General features: G+C 41.0%; 1 protein-coding gene across 3 annotated transcripts in view; it reads right to left on the bottom strand.

The window, feature by feature from the left end:
- The window catches only part of znf277 (zinc finger protein 277), a 47,122-nt gene that overhangs the window by 10,370 nt on the left and 15,708 nt on the right, over positions 1-21,044 (bottom strand). For all 3 annotated transcript variants that reach the window (XM_052030142.1, XM_052030143.1, XM_052030144.1), the window contains exons 5-9: positions 15,171-15,262; positions 14,431-14,541; positions 11,641-11,773; positions 7,938-8,005; positions 1,050-1,146 (exon numbers count right to left, since the gene is read on the bottom strand). In XM_052030142.1, coding sequence (XP_051886102.1) covers positions 1,050-1,146; positions 7,938-8,005; positions 11,641-11,773; positions 14,431-14,541; positions 15,171-15,262 — 501 coding nt within the window. The remainder of the gene's footprint in view (positions 1-1,049; positions 1,147-7,937; positions 8,006-11,640; positions 11,774-14,430; positions 14,542-15,170; positions 15,263-21,044) is intronic.

Raw genomic sequence — 21,044 nt, 5'->3', positions numbered from 1 at the left:
GTGACAGCATATCTCAAGATGAGTCTTCCATTCCAGGACGTCTGCAATGTACACCTTTTTCAGCAAACATGGCTTGCCCTCTACTGTGGTTGATGGAGCTCTCACTCGCATTTCTTCCATTTCCTGGACTTCTGCTAACAACATAAGGCTAGGTGGGAAAATGGTAAAGCAAGGTAAGGAGGATGTAAAGGTGGTAAAATCAGGTGATTAGTAGGGAAAAAGATTGTAGAGAGGGCATGTGAAGTTGTTCCTTTTGGTAAGGAAAATTTGACCCAGAGAAAGAGAAACTTCTTTATTCTGAGCATTATATCTTTGGAATTTTCTACCCCAGAGAGCTTGGGATACTCAGTCAGAGCACATTCAAGACTCAGATCAATCAATTTTTGAACTCCAAGGAAAGCAAGGATCAGGCAGGAAAATAGAGCAAGTAGGTACCAAGTGGCAGAACAGACTTGAGGGACTGATTCACCCTCTCCTGCAGGCACACTCTTGAAAATATTTACAATGTTCAAGAGCAAAGTTCAATATGAATGAATATGCATTAGCAATTCTTAAGAACCTTGATGAATGCAATTCCAAATTAGTGCTAGTTTTTGACAGATGATGTGGTTTCAAGTACAACAGTAATATGATTGAAACTGCAGAATCTCACTAAGTTAAGACAAACTTAAACCTTGAACTATTATAAAATACAATCCAAACTACCAGTAATTCCTCTCACTTCTTCCCAATCAACAAGCAACTTCTAATATCATCACTACATCAATTTTGTAACATTTTTAAGGATATTATACGACAACAAAAAAAATTAAATTATTCACCGTGGGCTAAAATATAATTAGTTATTGAAAAATAAACATGTTAAAAATCAACTAATAGCTTTCTTCAACTTGATCTCTTTTAAAAGTTACTTTGTTCCATTTCTTTTTTTGCAATTGTTGCTTCTTAAGTTGTTAGGCCACAGATTTATCAATTAGATAAGGGCAGTTTGCAGACAGCTAGGCAGGTTGTTTTATTTATTTAAACATTTCCAGTTAACTTAGCTTTACCTTCATGTGAAGGTGTAGTTTTTCAGTTGAATCTTTTGCTTTTTCACAGAAAAGACAAACAGCACACATTGGACTGCCTTGCCAATCAGACCAATCACTGCAAATAGAACATAAAAACAAGACAGACGTAAATAAAATGCACATCTACAGACTAAGGGAGCTCAAGGACCATTACAGAAGTTTAGTATGGGGAAATGTGATGCCACCTGCTTTTGATCTCAGAAGGACAAATCAATCTGTTTTCTCAATGGGGATAAACCAGGAAACCACTGATAACTAAAAGCTGATGCAAAGGTTCAAAAGATGATAAAAAATGTAAATGAAATGTTATCTTTCATATCAAATCCCTCAGAATTCAAAGAAAGTAATGCTTCAGCATTGCATAGCCTTACAGTACTAGTTAATTTTGTTATGGATGTTACACTGTAAAGATTATTTCTGAGAGTCAATTCATGCCTTCTAGTGTGGCTCTGTGGACTTGTGGTACACCACCTACAGGGATAGCTCCTCCATTTCTCTGTAAGGATAAGGGTCAGCAAGAAGGGGTTGGCCCTTGGCAGCTGCATAACCTCAGCATTCAAGAATAAGGACAAATTTGACAGAAACATGATTTTCCCCAAGAATCAGTTTCTTATCATACTTGTGGTGGAATGATATTGATACACACCAGTAGCCAAGGCTGAACTGCTAATTTAATTCGACTTCAGATCATCCAGCTACCTGCTGGTCATATCTGTGTGCAAATTCCTGGTGCACAATATTTGTGTTCTGAATATACACATGATAACATTTATGAGTTGCAGCACTTCATCCCCAGTTGGTGCTGGGCAGTTTTTTTATTACGTTGCTTTCTGCTGTATAATGACATCACTTAGATTTTGCTAGAGGTGAAACTATACTTTAGGTAGATCCAAGATATGTAGTCAGATATTGGTTGCAGAAAGCATCCTGCAGTTCTCCTGCTACTTCTGTACCAGTTGGGTGGAAAGGCAAGTGGACAATCTTTGCTGGGTTAGGCTTCAGACTGCAGTACTAAAAGGACTCCTCTGTTATTTTGAGATCTGCCACTTCACTGACAGAAATACTCTGATATCAGAGCAAAACTGTCAGCCTAAATTTTTTGGCTGGATGTTGGTGGCATGCAAGTTATATAAAGAATGGATAAAACAGGATCAAGCACAGATTTGAGTGGGAGCCCATTTTGTATATACCATGTCATGTTGCATTGATCTCCAGTTTATACTCTGGAGCTTCTGTGTTGATTTTTTAAAAACACTGAACAGCTTGAAGAACATACTGGCTTTGAAAGTGATATTGCATACTTTCCCCATTTTTATAATAGACTTTAAATGGTAAAATATTAGTTTATGATGAATAAGTTGAAACAAATTGAGGTCAATGGAAAGATCTTGCAGTGGATCGAGTCATATCTGAGACAAAGCTATCAGATGCCAGTCATCACACCTCTATGGTATGACTGTATGATTTCCACACGGCAGTGTCCTTGACCCAAGTGCCTTTAGCTTGTTTGATATTGACCAGTTGTCTTTCAGAAGGACCATGGATTGGTTATTCCCTGAAAATTCTACTCTGGTCAGCTCCCTCAAGTAACATTCATTCCTGCATCAGGATCTTGATAACATTCAGGCTTGGAACAACAACTGAAGTAATATCCCTGCTACAGAAAAATTGAAATAAGAGATCGCTCTTTGGCTTGCAATGGGAACAACACTGCTGAGTCTTCCACTGTTAACAACAGCGATCAGAAGCTTGCCTAGATAAAATGAATGAACACTGAGCATTATGTAAATAGAAGTTAAGCATTCTGTCTTACTCACTGCCTGTATTTGTCTAGTGATTGTTTACCATAATTCTGTGCAGCTGGCTACAGAGTAAGCATTGCAGTTTGGCCCTCTCCAGGCCAGTCCACACATTACCACTCTGGCTGGAATGCTACTAGGCCATCTCCTTTGGAAAATAGAGCACAAGCTGAAGATAAACCCAAGCCACGTCTTCATAAATTTACCAGGAATGAGAGAATGTTAGGAATTTTATTCAAATCCATTCAATCAAAACTTCACATCAGCAACAGTGCTTAGCACATTATTTACCCCTCTTAAACCCTCCCGAACCACCCTAGCAAATCTCGCCGCAAGGATATTGGCCCCCTTCTAGTTCGGGTGTAACCCGTCCTCTCTGTACAGGTCTCACCTTCCCGAGAAGAGATCCCAATGATCCAGAAATCTAAAACCCTCCCTCCTGCACCAGCTTCTCAGCCACACATTTATCTGCCACCTCCTCCTATTCCTGCCTTCACTATCACGTGGCACTGGCTGTTGAGGGGGATGACCTGCAGGGGCCTAGCTGCAGTTACCAGGTCTCTGGCACTGGGACTGGTACTGCTGCTCAGAAGGGAAGGGTGGGAAAGAGACATGCGGTAGTGATAGGGGACTCGATAGCCAGGGAAACAGATAGGAGGTTCTGTGGCAGTGAGCATGAATCCCGGATGGTATGTTGCCTCCCAGGTGCCAGGGTCCGGGATGTCACTGATCGGGTCCACAGGATTCTTGAGCGGGAGGGAGAACAGCCAGAAGTTGTGGTCCATATTGGCACCAACGACATAGCTAGGAAGGGGGATGAGGTCCTGAAGAGTGAGTTCAGGGAGCTAGGCAGAAAATTGAGGAACAGGACCTCAAGGGTAGCGATCTCGGGATTGCTGCCAGTGCCACGCGATAGTGAAGGCAGGAATAGGAGGAGGTGGCAGATAAATGCGTGGCTGAGAAGTTGGTGCAGGAGGGAGGGTTTTAGATTTCTGGATCATTGGGATCTCTTCTCGGGAAGGTGGGACCTGTACAGAGAGGACGGGTTACACCTGAACCAGAAGGGAGCCAATATCCTTGCGGCGAGATTTGCTAGGGTGGTTCGGGAGGTTTAAACTAGTTTGTGAGGGGGAAGGGAACCAGAGGAGTAGGTCAGAGGAAGAATGGAATGAGGAAAAGTTAGATCAAACAGGTAGAGAGGCTTTGGGGAAGGAGAAGCAGAATACAGGCTATGAAAGTAGTAAGGTAGATGGACTGAAGTGTGTTTACTTAAATGCAAGAAGTGTCAGGAATAAGGGGAATGAACTGAGGGCTTGGATAAGTATGGGGGACTATGATATCGTGGCTATTACTGAGACGTGGCTGACGTCAGGAGAGGAGTGGATATTGAATATTCCTGGTTTTCGGTGTTTTAAGAGGGATAGGGAAGGGGGGAGAAGAGGAAGGGCGGCGATACTGGTCAGCGACACTGTTACGGTTGTGGAAAAAATGGATGTTGTAGAAGGGTCATCTCTTGAGTCCATATGGGTGGAATTAAGGAACAAGAAAGGAGCAGTTACTCTACTAGGAGTATTCTATAGGCCCCCCAGTAGCAGTAGGGATATAGAGGAGCAGATTGGCAGGCAGTGTTTGGAAAGAAGCAAAAATAACAGGGTTGTTATAATGGGAGACTTCAACTTCCCAAATATAGACTGGAACCTGCTTAGTGCCAAAGGTTTAGATGGGACGGAATTTGTTAAGTGTGTCCAGGAGGGATTCCTGACGCAGTATGTCGACAGGCCGACTAGAGGGAATGCCATGTTAGATCTAGTTTTAGGAAATGAACCAGGACAGGTGAAGGATCTATTGGTGGGTGAGCATTTGGGGGACAGTGACCATTGCTCCATAACCTTTAAAATTGTCATGGACAGGGACAGGTGCGGAGAGGACAAGAGGATTTTCAACTGGGGAAGGGCGAACTATGAGGCTATAAGGAGAGAACTTGGGAGTTTAAATTGGGATGTCCTTTTTGAAGGAAAATGTACCATGGAGATGTGGTCGATGTTCAGGGATCTTATGCAGGATGTTAGGGATAAATATGTCCTGGTGAGGCAGAGAAGGAATGGCAGGATGAAGGAACCGTGGGTGACGAGAGAGGTGGAACGACTTGTTAGGGAGAAGAAGGTAGCGTACGTGAGGCATAAGCAGCAAGGTTCAGACAGGGCCCGTGAGGAATATAGAGTAGTGAGGAAGGAACTTAAGAAAGGGCTGAGGAGAGCTAGAAGGGGACATGAAAAGGCTTTGGCTAGTAGGGTTAAGGAAAATCCCAAGGCCTTTTTCAAGTACGCGAAGGGTAGGAGGATGGCTAGGGTGAAGGTAGGTCCGATTAAGGATGAAGGTGGGAGAATTTGCCTGGAGGTGGCGGAAGTGGGAGAAGTTCTCAATGAGTACTTCTCTTCGGTATTCACCAGGAAGAGGGGTCTTGATGACGCGGAAGGGAGTGCTGGTAGGGGTAATGTTCTTGAGGTTGTAGATATCAAGAGAGAGGATGTATTGAAGTCGTTAAATAATATTAAGACAGATAAATCTCCGGGGCCTGATGGGATTTTCCCCAGGCTGCTTCGAGAGGAGAGGGAGGAGATTGTTGAACCGCTGGTAAGGATCTTTGAGTCCTCGTTGTCCACGGGGATGGTGCCAGAGGATTGGAGGGTTGCGAATGTTGTCCCCTTGTTCAAAAAAGGTAATAGGGATAGGCCAGGGAATTATAGACCGGTGAGTCTCACGTCTGTGGTGGGTAAGCTGTTAGAAAGGATTCTACGGGATAGGATTTATGAACACCTAGAGAACCATGGACTGATTAGGGACAGCCAGCATGGCTTTGTGAAGGGAAGATCTTGCCTCACAACCCTGATAGAGTTCTTTGAGGAGGTGACCAGGAAGATTGATGAGGGCAGTGCAGTGGATGTGGTTTACATGGATTTTAGTAAGGTGTTTGATAAGGTTCTTCATGGTAGGCTTCTTCAGAAGGTCAGAGGCCAAGGGATCCAAGGAAGCTTGGCTGTGTGGATTAGGAATTGGCTTGCATGTAGAAAGCAGAGGGTTGTGGTGGAAGGAGTGCTCTCGGATTGGAAGGCAGTGACTAGCGGTGTCCCGCAGGGATCGGTTCTGGGACCTCTACTTTTTGTGATATTTATAGATGACTTAGATGAGGGGGTGGAGGGCTGGGTTAGTAAGTTTGCGGACGGACCACTAAGATAGGCGGTGTTGTGGATAGTGTGGAGGGCTGTCGGAGCTTACAGAGGGATATTGATAGGATGCAGAGCTGGGCTGACAAGTGGCAGATGGAGTTCAATCCGGAGAAGTGTGAGGTGGTACACTTTGGAAGGACAAACTCCAGGGCAGAGTACAGGGTGAATGGCAAGGTACTTGGCAGTGTGGAGGAGCAGAGGGATCTGGGGGTTCATATTCACAGTTCATTGAAAGTTGCCTCACAGGTGGAAAGAGCAGTTAAGGCGGCCAGTGGGATGTTGGCTTTCATAAGTCGCGGGATTGAGTTTAAGAGCCGCGAGGTGATGATGCAGCTTTACAAAACTCTAGTTAGGCCACACTTAGAGTACTGTGTTCAGTTCTGGTCGCCTCATTATAGGAAGGATGTGGAGGCGTCGGAGAGGGTGCAGAGGAGATTTACCAGGATGCTGCCTGGATTAGAGAGTATTGAATATGAGGAGAGGCTTAATGTGCTAGGGCTTTATTCACTGGAAAGGAGGAGGATGAGAAGAGACATGATAGAGGTATATAAGATACTGAGAGGAATAGATAGAGTAGACAGTCAGCGCCTCCTTCCCAGGGCACCAATGCTCAAGACGAGAGGGCATAGCTTTAAGGTTATGGGTGGGAGGTTCAGGGGAGATGTCAGGGGGAGGTTTTTCACCCAAAGAGTGGTTGGTGCATGGAATGCACTGCCTGGGGTGGTGGTGGAGGCAGATGCATTGAACAGGTTCAAGAGCCTGTTGGATAGGCATATGGAGGAGTGTGGGATGGGGGGATATGCGGGAGGAAGGGGTTAGGTAGTGTGAGGGTGGTTTGATGGACGGCACAACATGGTGGGCCGAAGGGCCTGTTTTGTGCTGTATGGTTCTATGATTTCTATGGTTTCTTATTTTTGTATCTCATTGGTGATGTCACGTGGAACCCACGTACAAAGATATCCAAGTGTAACTTAAATTTGCTGAGCCAGGATTTGTGGAGAAGACATTCGGCAATGAAAATGTCTGGCATGATATACAATTCCATAAATACTTCTGTTATGCCGAACACAGAATAAAATTCTAACAGCATCATCTCTTGATATTGTTAAATAAAGTACATATTAATTAATAATGCTGGCAAAACCATAAAAGATGTTTGCCAATAAAAATGTTCACCAGCCACGTGCAGTGCTGACAGTTTCTGCAACACAGTTTATGAAACTGATTACTCTGTAGTAAACATGCCAGATGTGGAAAACACTATTTATACTGTTATGAATCACCATAATATTGTCATGGCTCATTATGGATATGTTACTTCTTGAGGCAGAAGTGGAGGTTCAAATTTTTTAATATCAGGAAAATTAAAGATATGAACTTACTACGAATTTAACTATCAGAACTAGTCAATGTTCTAGCAGCTCCATATGTTAAAGTTTAGCTGCATCCTCTGCCAATTCAGGGTAGGTTGTGAGGCATCCCCTCCACCTCATTGTGAGGGAAAACAAGCATACATCATCAATTAGCCAATGGCCATTGAAAGAAATATGAATTAGAAGTCCCAAAAGAATCTGTAACCAGTTCACTTCCTTCCTTTCTCCTTAACAATGGATATGAGCACGGGTTACTAACTTTAGATCAAATTAAAAGGTACTCTTAATAAGGAAAATAGAATGAAGTTTAAGACAGCAAAAACAAGCTGGTAATTTTTCAGTCTGTGGGTGATGAATTACAAGACTGTATTACTGCCTGCTAAAACAACTGCAAAAAACTGTCAAACTACCACAGTAACTTTGCTCAGAATGATGACAAAAGCAGTTTGAAACCGTAACACTACTTACTCATCTGGCTCTTCTATGATTTCGTTGTCATCTTCAGACTGAACTTCCTCCCAGTTCTTCCCAAACTCCTGAAACAAATCAACAATAGTTTGCTCAGTACTGAGGGGAAATCAAACACATTCAAGTTGTGGTTAAACTTATTCCTTCAGAATTTTGATAATACCCTTCAGGTGTTTGCAAGGATTCAGTCATTGTGTTGAGCTGCATTGCAACACAGGTTGCCTAGCCTAATCAAAATCTTTTATAATGCCTTACTTTATTTCTGTTAGATCACTTCATATAAATAAATAGGAATGCACATCAGTGTCCTTAAATTACTTTCTGATGTGCAGTTTATTATACAAGTTAACAAAAGAAAAATTAACTGATTATTTTGGTTACAATGGAATTCACGTAATTGCACTTACTGGATCTATCATAAAAAAACAAATAAGGACAAAACAAATTTGGTGTACTGTTAGTTGTAGCAGCACCTCAGGTTGCAAATGATTGAATACATTAAATCTATGAGAGTACTGACAGTAAGTCCACTCTCAAAATGCCAAAGGGTCCTTCATCTGTTAGAAAGGAATAATCAGACCTACTTGAAGTGTGATATTATTGATTTGCCTTTATATAGCTGTAATATTAACTTAGACTTTGTTGGGAGGTATGTATGTGTCATTGTTAAACTGCAATACTTTAAACCAGTTACAATGCATAAAATGTAAGATGTTTTTGACTCTACTTTTAAATGTATTCAGACTGTTAGAGTAATGCCGAGTTCCAACACAAAGTTAATACCTTTTCAAATGATTAATTACTTGGAGGCATTCTACTACATTCACAATGCTGTCTCTGAGCAGTTTGAAAAAATATTAGGCATAAGAACCTTTCAAAATTATTGCTGATGAAATGCTTGTGTTTGAAAAATTGATGCCACATTGATAGAATGTAAATGGAGCAAGAACATAACATAAATGGAGCATATTTGATACATTTAGTGATTGATGACAGATCAATGTCACGTATTGCAAAATTACAAGTTTTACGAACAGAGCACATTTTTGGAAAGAGAACGAACAATTAGTTCTGCAAAACAAACTCAGTGGACTTCCAGTGCAAGTAGTTATCGACAACCAGAAGCTAACACAAGGTCCAGGGCTACTTGCTGAGGGACACGCCAAAGCTTGGTGCAGCTGCCCCAAAGGGCCCCTTTGGGTAAAGTCCATAGCTTAAGGTTCATCATCCATTGTACACAGTGGGGCTGGAACCTGTATAGAAATTTCTGGATGGTTTGCTCGAAATGTATGCAAAGGAAATCACATCATATTAAAAGTGGTGACATATAAATGATGTGCAAGTTTTAAAAATATTTTTGAAATAAAATTTAGTTCTGAAAAGGAAAATATTTGGATAAAATATCAATTTTAGTTAAGAGTTTTGAAGGAAAACGGAACTGAATGATACAGATTAAATGTGCTTCACGGTCAATTAATTACTATCAAAAGTGTAGTCACTTTTGTAATGCAAGAAATATGTCAGCAGAAAGGTCTTTAAAACGGTAAACTGAAAACAACCATATTATCCATTTTTAATGATTTTGGCCAGGTCTCTAGGGATAATTTCCCTACTACATCTAAATACGCCATGTGACCAAACCAAGGGAGCGATAGATTGATATCTCATCTGAGCTGCACAGAGTGTCAACCTAGATTTGTGTGCTCTAGTCCCTGATGTGCAACTTGAACCTGCAATCTACCTACTTGAAGGCAAAGGTGCTACAAACTAGCTCAATTCAAATGTTCCATGATTGCAGTTATACAAACAACATATTTGGAATAATTCTGAATGAAATTGCTTGCTTAGTTTTGAACACTCTAAAACATGTTAAAATTATCAAATGTTATTTGTTAGAATTCTTCTGTTATTAACCCATTTAAGAGGTTAATGCAAGGGCTAATCAGAAGACAGGCAACAAACGGTTGATAAATTTGTAGTAGATGTGTGTGCTAATTTCACTGACATAATTGGAGCAACAGGTAGTCACGATGCAAGGTCTTGACCCCATGACATTGACAATTCCTCTCCTCCACTTCCCCCCCCAACAGATGCTGCTCAATTCACTTTTCCTCTAGCAGATTGTTTGTTGCTCCCAATTCCAGCGTCTGCAGTCTCTTGTGTCTGCAAAAAAAAAAAACTGCAGGTGCTGGAAATCAGTAACAAACAGAAGATACTGTTTACAACTCAACAGATCATGGAAAGAAAAAACGAGTCAATGTTTCAGGACAATGACCCTTCATCAGAATTTGGAGTGTGAAAACAAGCATGTTTAAGTTGCAGGAATAGGGAGGGGTAGAGAGAACAAATGAAGTGTCTGTGAACAGGTGCAGATTAAAGTTGTAAAAGTAATACTTATTTTACATTCCAACAGTTAGACAGAGAAGAGGAATAAAATAGAAGAGCAAATTGAAACTGAAATACCTTGTAACATCTGGGGGGGGAGAGAGAAAAGTTGATTACCTGAAATTATTGAATTCAATAGTGAATCCTAAAGACTGTAATGAACTCCAGTAGTAGATAAGGTGCTGTTCCTCATGTTTATTTTGGGCATTGTTGGAACTGTGTAGGAGGTCAAAGTGAGGATGGAACAGATAATTAAAGTAAGAAGCAACTGGAATCTCAAGGTCACCCTTATGTACTAAATGGAGATGTTCTGTAAAATGGTTTGATGCCTCCGATGTAGAGCGGAAAACATTGGGAGCAGTGAATGACATATACAGTACCGAAATGGACGAAGCACAATTTCACCTGGAAGGACTGTGTGGTGGGAGGAGCTAAAGAGGCAGGTGTTATATGGAATGCGCTGTGAGAAGGGGAGTTGTTCGAAGATATGTAAGATTGAATCAGTCATAAAGGAAACAGGATAATCTGTTGGATATGGAGGCTGGTGGGTTAGGAGACAAGTAACAGGGAACCTTATCCTTGTTCTGGATTAGGAGTGAGAGCGGCCACATGAGAGGTAAGAACGATGCAGCTGAGAACCCCATCAACTGTGGTGGAGTAGATGTCACAGTTGAGGAAAAAGGAAGACATCTCCAAGGCACCCATGTGGAAAGTTTTATCATTAGAACAGATGCAATAGAGGCAAAGAAACTAAGAAAATGGAGGTGCAGTCCTTACAGAAAGCAGGGTGGCAGGAATCTTACTTGAGATAGCTGTGGGGTTCACAAGGGAGACCCTGAACTTCCTGTCACTATAATCCTCCATCCCATTCCCAATCTGATTTTGGTCTTTGGTTTCTCACTTTGTTCCAATGATGACCAACATAAGCTCAAGGAACAGCATATCAACATTTTCTGTCTGGTTACATTGTAGCTTTTGAGACCTAATATTGAATTCAACATTTTCAGTATTTAGCTTATTTTTCAATCCATGGATGTTGGTTATTTCAGTTTCAATTTTGCTCTTTTTCTGTTCTGCCTCTAACTGCTTGAAGTTAAAGTACATTGATCTGTACCCCTTCTCACAGACATTCCCTCTATTTTCTCCACCTCTCCTTTTTGCAATTTAAAACACAATTGTTTACTCACTTTTCCAGTTCTGATGAATGGTTCCTGACCAGAAATGTTGACTGCTACTCTCCATGGATGCTGCCTGAGCTGCTTAATAATTTCCTTTCTTCATTCTAAGACTACACTCCAAAGCCATACATAAATCTTACCAGATAGTTGATAGTGTAAAATCTGTCATACTCCTGATTTTTGGCATTGATTCTACGATGTTGTTTTTTCCTCATGTGATCTCTGAGTGTATTTTTGTCACGAAATGTTTTCTCACAATATAGACACTGTAAACTGCAAAAAAAAACACATTCGTCAAGAATGTACTCTTTCTTAAATGTTTAATGCACAAATAGCTGTAATCAATCATGAAGTTATCTGAAGAATCTTAAAATTTAAAGTCTTATTGCACACTAGCAGTTATTATTTTTGTGACTATAAGTATATTGGGGTCAAGATTAAAGGAATCAAAGAAAATTAATATTAGTTTTAATTTTTTTTAATGTTGATTCAATATTACAACCAACTATGAATGGAACTTTCACACAGGAACAATAACTAAGTAATTCAACTGAATACAAATGCACAAGTGTATAGGAAGAGAACTGAAGACAATAAGAGGGAAAAAAACATTAAGTTATGATGATCTGGTGGGCACTGTCTGACAAAGGGTATGCAAAAAGATTCAAGAATAAATTTGAAAAAGTATTTGAACACATCCTTCTAAGGGGAAATTTTGCAGGATTATGGTAAAGAGCAGGGGATAATTAGAAACTTACTTGAAATATCTGGCAGAAGTGGGAGGCCATTTGGCCCATCCTTGTGTGCTACATCATCTGTGCATTTTTGTTTACATATTTGAGAAGCCATGTGCTTCAACATATGGAGAATAACAATGATGACTGCAGGCTTTCCTGAACCCTTGATGGTTTGCCTTTGTATTCATTTACTACTGCAAACATGGCAATAAGAAACATGAAGCATTTTCAAAAGCTCCAGTGGAGTTAACATGTAGCCTGACATTTTACCAATTATTTTTCTCAAGATGTCTGTGACAAGATGTTATGCAGGAAGAACAAAGTTGTGAACTGTTTTCGAACACGAACTACCCTCCTCTGCCTGAAACCTTCATTCAAGGTTGCACTTTCACTCAGCAAACCAAAAGTAGTCCACCAAGAAAATACAGGTGGTTGAAGATTTTTCAATGGGGAGACACTAGGGTGTACAAGGAATCAGTAAGTGGGAAAACAAGTGTGTTTTATGTTACTGAGAGAAGGAGGAATGGAGGGAACAAAAGGGAATACCTTTGATTGGTCAGAGACTAAATTTGTCCAAGTGACACAATGCTACGAGGGCTACCTCGTTAACAAATGAATGAGGAAGTTAGAGAGAAAGTGAAATAGCAAAAGAACATGCTGGCCTGATCTGCTGGCTACTTCCAGCATTAACCTTTTTTCCCTGATTTCCAACAACTGTTATATTCTCTGTCCCAAGATACCAAACTTAAAAATACCAACAGGAGAACCATCTCACAATATCATGCTCCTCTCAAACAGCAGGCATACACAGCACCAGGAGAGGTTTAAGAGCAAAATTGAGAGGCACAAAGCAAATAAAAGAAATCCTGGTTGTAAACTGGTGTGCACTGTAAATCCACCTTAAAATATATGAAATCCAGTGTTCTATTAAGTTTGTTCTTTGCGTTCACCAAGAGGATATTTAGAGGTCTGTTTGCAATGGGAGTGCATGAATATCGACAAGTCCATTTGCACAAGTCTTCTGGGTAAGACCATCAAGGGATTTGTGTTCTCCAAATAGACACAACTGGAAAGGTAACTCTGACTTTAATTTTCTTCTGTTATACAGGTTTATATTGTAACTGTCATTTACTGTTTCAGCTGTTCATGTTCTGTGTCTATTAATATCCACTGTAAACCTTGTGGGAAGAGTGGAATGAAGAATTCCTCTCCTAAACCTGCTGGAAGTCTAATTGTAGAAATTGTTTCTGGATGTAGCCAAGCAGAAAATATTCTAACTCAAAGTTGATGTTTTGAAGTTTGTGAATACTTTAATGTACGAGTGCAATCATTTTCCTGATTTGGCAACCGGTGCTGTTAACTTACTTCTTTTAGCTATGGATTTAACTTAAGTTTGTTTCAATTCTGGTGTAAACTCTAAAGCAAGTAAAGTGAATGACTTTTAATTAGTTATTGGAATATAAGGAACATTTCCTTGTCTACCACAGGCAAATAAATAAATTAATTTTAACTGCAAGTCACATCAGTAATGAATTTGTGCAGGCAATATGGAAAATGCAGCTATTTGGGCATAATGGTAGTTTAGGAGTATCTAATTACACTGTGTTCATCCAGCAAAATTCAATTTGCTGACTAGGTGTGGAATAAATTCAGCAAAGCCCAGGATTCCTAAACAGAGTTTGCACATTGGGAGTAAACAGTAAAACAAACTCAAATTTTGTACACAGCACAAGGTGTGTGGTTTTACTTATCCTAACAATCTGTTCTGAGATGATAAATAAATATAATTGCTTTAAGAAATAGCAAGGTCAATAAATGGAAAAAAAGTGCTTTTTGCACATATCCATATTTAAATTGTTGGTGAAAAGCTCCTGCTTGATTCTATTTCTCAATCGCTATTACAGGGATGAGGATTATGAAGACGAGCAACAACTGGTTAATAGTCTCTTTCACTCAAAAATTGTTCACAGCAGGGCATGTTGCAAGCTGTGCACTGCTATCAAGAATCATTTGTCTGGGAAATTATGCAAGCAGGTAGGCAACATCAGTTGATAGTAGCAATGGGATTCTTTGCCCCCATACAATGTAACTGTGGAAACAAACCTGCAGTTCTGTTCCCTAACACACTATTCAATAGAGATTTATCTTTGATTTACATGTCTATTCAACCAAATTAAAAGAAAAAAATCATACTTATCCACTTTTTTCTGCACCAAATCCAGAAACTCATTGCAGTACACGATGTTGTCGGGAAGACCCACGTTGAAAGCATGATCTTTGGCCATATGATTAAAGAGAACTGCTCTGAATGTATATTTAAAATAAAAGGATAGAAATTTTTAAATTCATTTTTACATTCATGATGCAAACCCATGCTAATGTAGAAAAGTTATTTCTTAGTACTCAGAGTATAAAATAATTTCTGAAATTAAAGTCAAAAAGAAAAGTGAGAATTTGTTAATCTTAGATTACCAAGGAGTGAAATGCTTTATGAACATAAACTCATTGATCAATTCTTTTTCTCAGAAATTTCTAATATCTAAAAGTTTTTAAATACATCAACACCAAAATTGGACATGTGTGGAAGCATGATTAAATTTGCTCATTGTAGTATTACAGAAAGAGGAGGGGGTGGGAGGTAAGAGTTAGGAAATCACAGAACCTGACTGGCTATTTGAGGTTGAGAATTTCTAATGCAAGAGAAAAACAAATTGGAACCATGTGGTAATTTATACGCAAATGCGCGAATAGTTTAGGACTGAGAATTCTCTCAATAAGATTGTACCAAGTTAATTATATCATGTGGCAAGCAGCTTAATAACTTTTAATTCAAAGCTTGGCTGAAAAACGTTATCGATGATAAAAATTCATAAAGTTCATCTGAATCTTCCTCTGGGCCAAATAAAACCATACATGCTTTAGAAAATACAGACCTGTTTCCTGCAAATTCTCCATTACAAAACATACAGATACGATAAAAATTGTTGTCATTTCTTTCCAGCTGTTGCTGTTCCAATACCTCTTCCTGTGAAAAAGGAAATGAGTTAGGAAAACCAATCCTGCCTGTGCTATTTTTATTATTAAGAACAGTGAGCAAAGACGATCAGATCAATTAGCTTATGGAATGCTTATTTAATAAAACACACGTCCTCCCAGATGACATTATAGAGCATACAACATTATAGCACAGCACAGGCCCTTTAGTCCACAATGTTGTACTGACATTTTATCCTGCTCTAAGATCGATCTAACCCTTCCCTCCCACATAGCCCCCCCCATTTCTCTATCTATTCATGTGTCTATCTAAGAGTCTCTTAAATGTCCCTAATATATCTGCCAAATTTATGGCACGTATATGCCATGTATTTATACAAAGAATACTCAAAAACAAAACAATAGGTAAACTGTACTCAGACAAGAAACCTCTAATGCATACAAAATAACACAACATAGCTTTAAAATATGAAATGACCCTTTATGATTCATAAATAAGAAACATGCATCAAACAACAATAAAATGAAGATGGAAGACACAATTTTGATAAAGTTAAGTTTTGTAGAAGCTCTTAAAAATGGAAGGAGAAATAGTGAGGTGATAGGGTAGTGCTAGTTTCCAATGAGATCTGCAAATGTTGGGCATGATATTGGTGAAAGTTGTAGCATCACTATAAAGTGGAGGACAGAAATTGTGTAGTGGATGACAAGGGTGGTCAGAATCAGAGGACAAAACAGAACAGAAACAAAAGTTGGACTGGTGGAAATTGAAGGGATACAGTGGGGAAAGGCAGGAGAGACCGGTGAAAGTGTTCCAGTGATGAGTAACAAATAGAAAGTGAGAATAAAAGTGATAGGTAACTGCATGGAGGAGTTTTAGATAAGTTGCAAATCTTGGAAGCCTTGAAAATCATCAATCAAGAAGATGAAGCTGAAGAAAATTTAAATTGAAGACAAGGATTCTAATGGTGGTAAACTGAGGCAATGGTAGGAATATACAATGCTACAGACATGGACAAAAAAAGGTTTCAGGCACAACAGGTTATTACAACAGTTCATTTAGTATTGAATTAATTTGACAAAGCAAGTGAAATAGATTCGGTTTTCAGATGTTCTATTTGAAATAGGTCTGATAACTTGATACATGGATATGGTCCAATAACATTGATATTTGACATTAAAGATGGCGATGGGTGGGAAGAATTGTGCACTATCAATCTAGGAGTAAAACAAAAACTTGTATTATTTTCAGACGATGTTGCCAAAGGGCAGAAAAATTGGAAGGTGCCAAGAATAGATCTTTGGAAGGCACCTAATGGCAACAGTGCAGAAGCAGAAAGAGGAGTCAACGCAAGTCGTTTTATGTCTAAACAGGAAAGAATGGAACCAAGCAAAAATGCACAGTAAAGGACAAGGAGGGCAAACAAGCTGTGATCAAAATGGACTGAGGAGATTAAAATAGAATTATTGGAGAGACAAAATTTGAGGTCGATGAAATGTTCGAAAATATAGAAAAAAAGGGGATTAAATGTTGGATTAGAGTAAATGGGTAGCCAATGGTTGGTGTGGACTTGGTGGGCCAAAGGGCTTGTTTCCGTGCTGTATCCCTCTCCGTGACTCTAAAGTATAGGGGTGCTTTTAAACCATGAAGTTGGCAGTCCTGAACAACATTTTGGTGACTGTATTTCCCTTGCTCTCTGAAAGCAATTTCAGTTAGCCCCTTTCACTAACCTCCTTCATAACTTTTTATACATTTTATTTTTCAGATGTTTATCTTTTAGGAACAATTATGGACCCCGCTTCTATCACTGTTCTTAGCAAGGTCTTACATGGCTACACTTTTCTGCATTACGTTAAAATGTCACAATCTCACGTTCCTTCAGATGGACTTTAAATATATGCCTTGAAGAGACAGACTGAAGAAGTGCCTGTTATTCACGCACCTCATCAAAATACTGTATAATTTTTTGCAGCTCTATTAGAGCTTCTTTTAATTTCTGGTGAAAAGCAGTCCACTTAATCTAATCCCTGACACAGGGAAATAATTTTGGCTTGACATTCCTCCCGAAGTTCAAGAAAATGAAAGGTTGAAGGCTATGCTTTCAGAGGAGGATGGTTACTAAACCAATGAAAGGAAGAAGAATAGTGTTCCCACAGAGAGCCATTTTAAAGTTCACATGTTAAGGAGTTAGGGGATAGAGGCTTCGTGGGTTTCGCTTCGGAGGACTTCGGAGCAGATAAGTTTTTCTTTTTTATCATTTTTATTAGGGTTTTAATTATACGGGTTAGTTTTTAATAGGGTTGTAATTATTAGGGTTAGATTTTTTATAAGGTACTTTTATAAGTGTTTTAAAAGTTTTAAGCAGTAGAGTGGGGGCTGGACTGCACAGGTGCGGCGTGGGCAGTTTAAAAAGCAAACAGCCTCTCCAGCGGGCAGCGTCGGAGTGGGCAGCGGAGTGAGAGGGAGCAGAGTGTTCTGGGCTTTGGCTCAACGGTCTTCGGCGTAAAGGGGCGAGGAAAGGTAAGTGACTTGAGTTAAGGAAGGAGTATGAGTGCGGTTTCCTGTACTCAGTGTCAGATGTGGGAGTTCCCGAAGTCTCCCTGCCTCTGGGAAGGCTACGTCTGCGCCGGTGTTGAGCTGCAGCTTCTGATGGACCGTGTTAGGGAACTGGAGATGCAGCTCGATGATCTTCGTCTGGTCATATAGAGAGGAGTTATAGGCAGGTGGTCACACCGGGACCATCGGAATCAGGCAATTGGGTCACAGTCAGGAGGGGGAAGGGGAAGAGTCAGGTACTAGAGAGTACCCCTGTGGGTGTACCCCTTGACAATAAGTACTCCTGTTTGAGTACTGTTGGGGGAGACAGCTTACCTGGGGGAAGCAACAGTGGCAGTGTCTCTGGCACAGAGCCCAGCCCTGTGGCTCAGATGGGTAGGAAAGGAGTGAGGAGGGCACTAGTGATAGGGAACTCTATAGTTAGGTGGGCAGACAAGTGATTCTGTGGACGCAGGAAAGAAACTCAGAAGGTAGTTTGACTCCCAGGTGCCAGGGTCCGGGATGTTTCAGATCGCATCCAAGATATCCTGAAGGGGGAGGGAGAACAGCCAGAGGTCATGGTACATATTGGTACCAACGACATAAGTAGGGAAAGGAATGAGGTCCTGAAAAGAGACTATAGAGAATTAGGAAGGAAGTTGAGAAGCAGGACCTCAAAGGTAGTAATTTCCGGATTATTGCCTGTGCTAAGCGACAGTGGGTATAGGAACAGAATGAGGAGGAGATTAAATGCGTGGTTGAGGGATTGGAGTAAGGAGCAGGGATTCAATTTTCTGGATCATTGGGGCCTCTTTTGGGGCAGGTATGACCTGTTCAAAGAGGACGGGTTGCACTTGAATCCCAGGGGGACCAACATACTGGCGGGGAGGTTTGCTAAGGCTACTGGGGAGAGTTTAAACTAGAATTGTTGGGGGGTGGGATCCGTACTGGAGAGACTGGGGAAGAGGTGTTTGGCTCTCAAATAGAGGAAGCTAGGAGTAAGTACCATAGGCAGGTGATAGAGAAGGGAAGTGTTCAGACAGGCTTGAGATGTGTCTATTTTAACGCAAGGAGTATTGTGAACAAGGTGGATGAGCTTAGAGCTTGGATCGATACTTGGAGCTATGATGTGGTGGCCATTACGGAGACTTGGATGGCTCCGGGGCTGGAATGGTTGATTCAAGTGCCGGGTTTTAGATGTTTCAGGAAGGATAGGGAGGGAGGCAAAAGAGGTGGGGGAGCGGCATTGTTAATCAGAGATAGTGTCACGGCTGCAGAAAAGGTGGACGTCGTGGAGGGATTGTCTACAGAGTCTCTGTGGGCGGAGGTTAGGAACAGGAAGGGGTCGATAACTTTACTGGGTGTTTTTTATAGGCCGCCCAATAGTGACAGGGTTATTGAGGAGCAGATAGGGAAGCAGATCCTAGAAAGGTGCGAGAATAACAGAGTTGTTGTGATGGGGGATTTTAATTTCCCAAACATCGACGGGCATCTCCAGACAGTGAGGGGTTTAGATGGGGTGGAGTTTGTTAGGTGTGTTCAGGAAGGTTTCTTGACACAGTATGTAGATAGACCTACGAGAGGAGAAGCTGTGCTTGATTTGATATTGGAAAATGAAGCTGGTCAGGTGTCAGATCTCTCAGTGGGTGAACATTTTGGTGATAGTGATCATAATTCTATCCCCTTTATGTTAGCACTGGAGAGAGATAGGAACAGACAGACTAGAAAGGTGTTTACTTGGAGTAAAGGGAATTATGAGGCTCTCAGGCAGGAAATTGGAAGATTAAATTGGGAACAGATGTTCTCTGGGAAAAGTACGGAAGATATGTGGCAAATATTCAGGAGGTATTTGTGTGGAGTTCTGCATAGGCATGTTCCAATGAGACAGGAGAGTCATGAGAGGATACAGGAACCGTGGTGTACGAAGGCTATAATAAATCTAGTCAAAAGGAAAAGGAAAGCATACAAAAGGTACAGAGAGCTAGGCAATGTTAGAGATCTGGTAGAGTACAAGGCTAAAAGGAAGGAACTTAAGAAAGAGATTAGGAGAGCCATAAGGGGAAATGAGAAGGCTTTGGCGGGCAGGATTAAGGAAAACCCCAAGGCGTTCTACAAGTATGTGAAGAGTAAGAAGATGAGACGCGAAAGTATAGGGCCTATCAAGTGCAGCAGTGGGAAAGTGTGTATAGATCCGGAAGAAATAGCGGAGGTACTTAATGAATACTTTATGTCAGTATTCACTATGGAAAAAGATCTGGGGGATTGTAGTGGGGACTTGCAGCGGCCTGAAAAGCTTGAGCATGTAGATATTAGAAAAGAGGTGGTGCTGAAACTTCTGGAAAGCATCAAGTTAGATAAGCCGCCGGGACCAGATGAGATGTATCCCAGGTTGCTGTGGGAGGCGAGGGAGGAGATTGCGGAACCTCTGACGATGATCTTTGCGTCATCGATGGAGACAGGAGAGGTTCCGGAAGATTGGACGGTTGTGGATGTTGTTCCTTTATTCAAGAAGGGGAGTAGGAATAGCCCAGGGAATTATAGACCGGTGAGTCTTACCTCAGTGGTTGGTAAGCTGATGGAGAAGATCCTGAGAGGCAGGATTTATGAACATTTGGAGAGGTATAATATGATTAGGAATAGCCAGCATGGCTTTGTCAAGGGCAGGTCCTGCCTTACAAGCCTGATTGAATTTTTTGAGGATATGACTAAGCACATCGATGAAGGGAGAGCAGTAGATGTAGATTTCAGCAAGGCGTTTGATAAGGTACCCCATGCAAGGCTTATGGAGAAGGTGAGGAGACATGGGATCCAAGGGGACATTGCATTGTGGATCCAGAACTGGCTGGCCCACAGAAGGCAAAGAGTGGTTGTTGAAGGGTCGTATTCTGAGTGGAGGTTGGTGACCAGTGGTGTACTTCAGGGATCTGTACTGGGACCCTTACTCTTTGTGATTTTTATAAACGATCTGGATGAGGAAGTGGAGGGGTGGGTTAGTAAGTTTGCAGATGACACGAAGGTTGGGGGTGTTGTGGACAGTTTGGAGGGCTGTCAGAGGTTACAGAGGGACATAGATAGGATGCAGAGTTGGGCTGAGAAGTGGCAGATGCAGTTCAACCCAGATAAGTGTGAAGTGGTTCATTTTGGTAGGTCAAATATGTTGGCAGAATGTAGTATTAATGGTAGGACTCTTAGCAGTGTGGAAGATCAGAAGGATCTTGGGGTCAGAGTCCATAGGACGCTCAAAGAGGCTGCGCAGGTTGACTCTGTGGTTAAGAAG

Source organism: Pristis pectinata, chromosome 15 (assembly GCF_009764475.1).
Source record: "Pristis pectinata isolate sPriPec2 chromosome 15, sPriPec2.1.pri, whole genome shotgun sequence".
In the NCBI taxonomy this organism is placed as follows: Eukaryota; Metazoa; Chordata; class Chondrichthyes; order Rhinopristiformes; family Pristidae; genus Pristis; species Pristis pectinata.
Note: the sequence above shows the minus strand (reverse complement) of the source record. Positions and strands in the feature narration are given on the sequence as shown.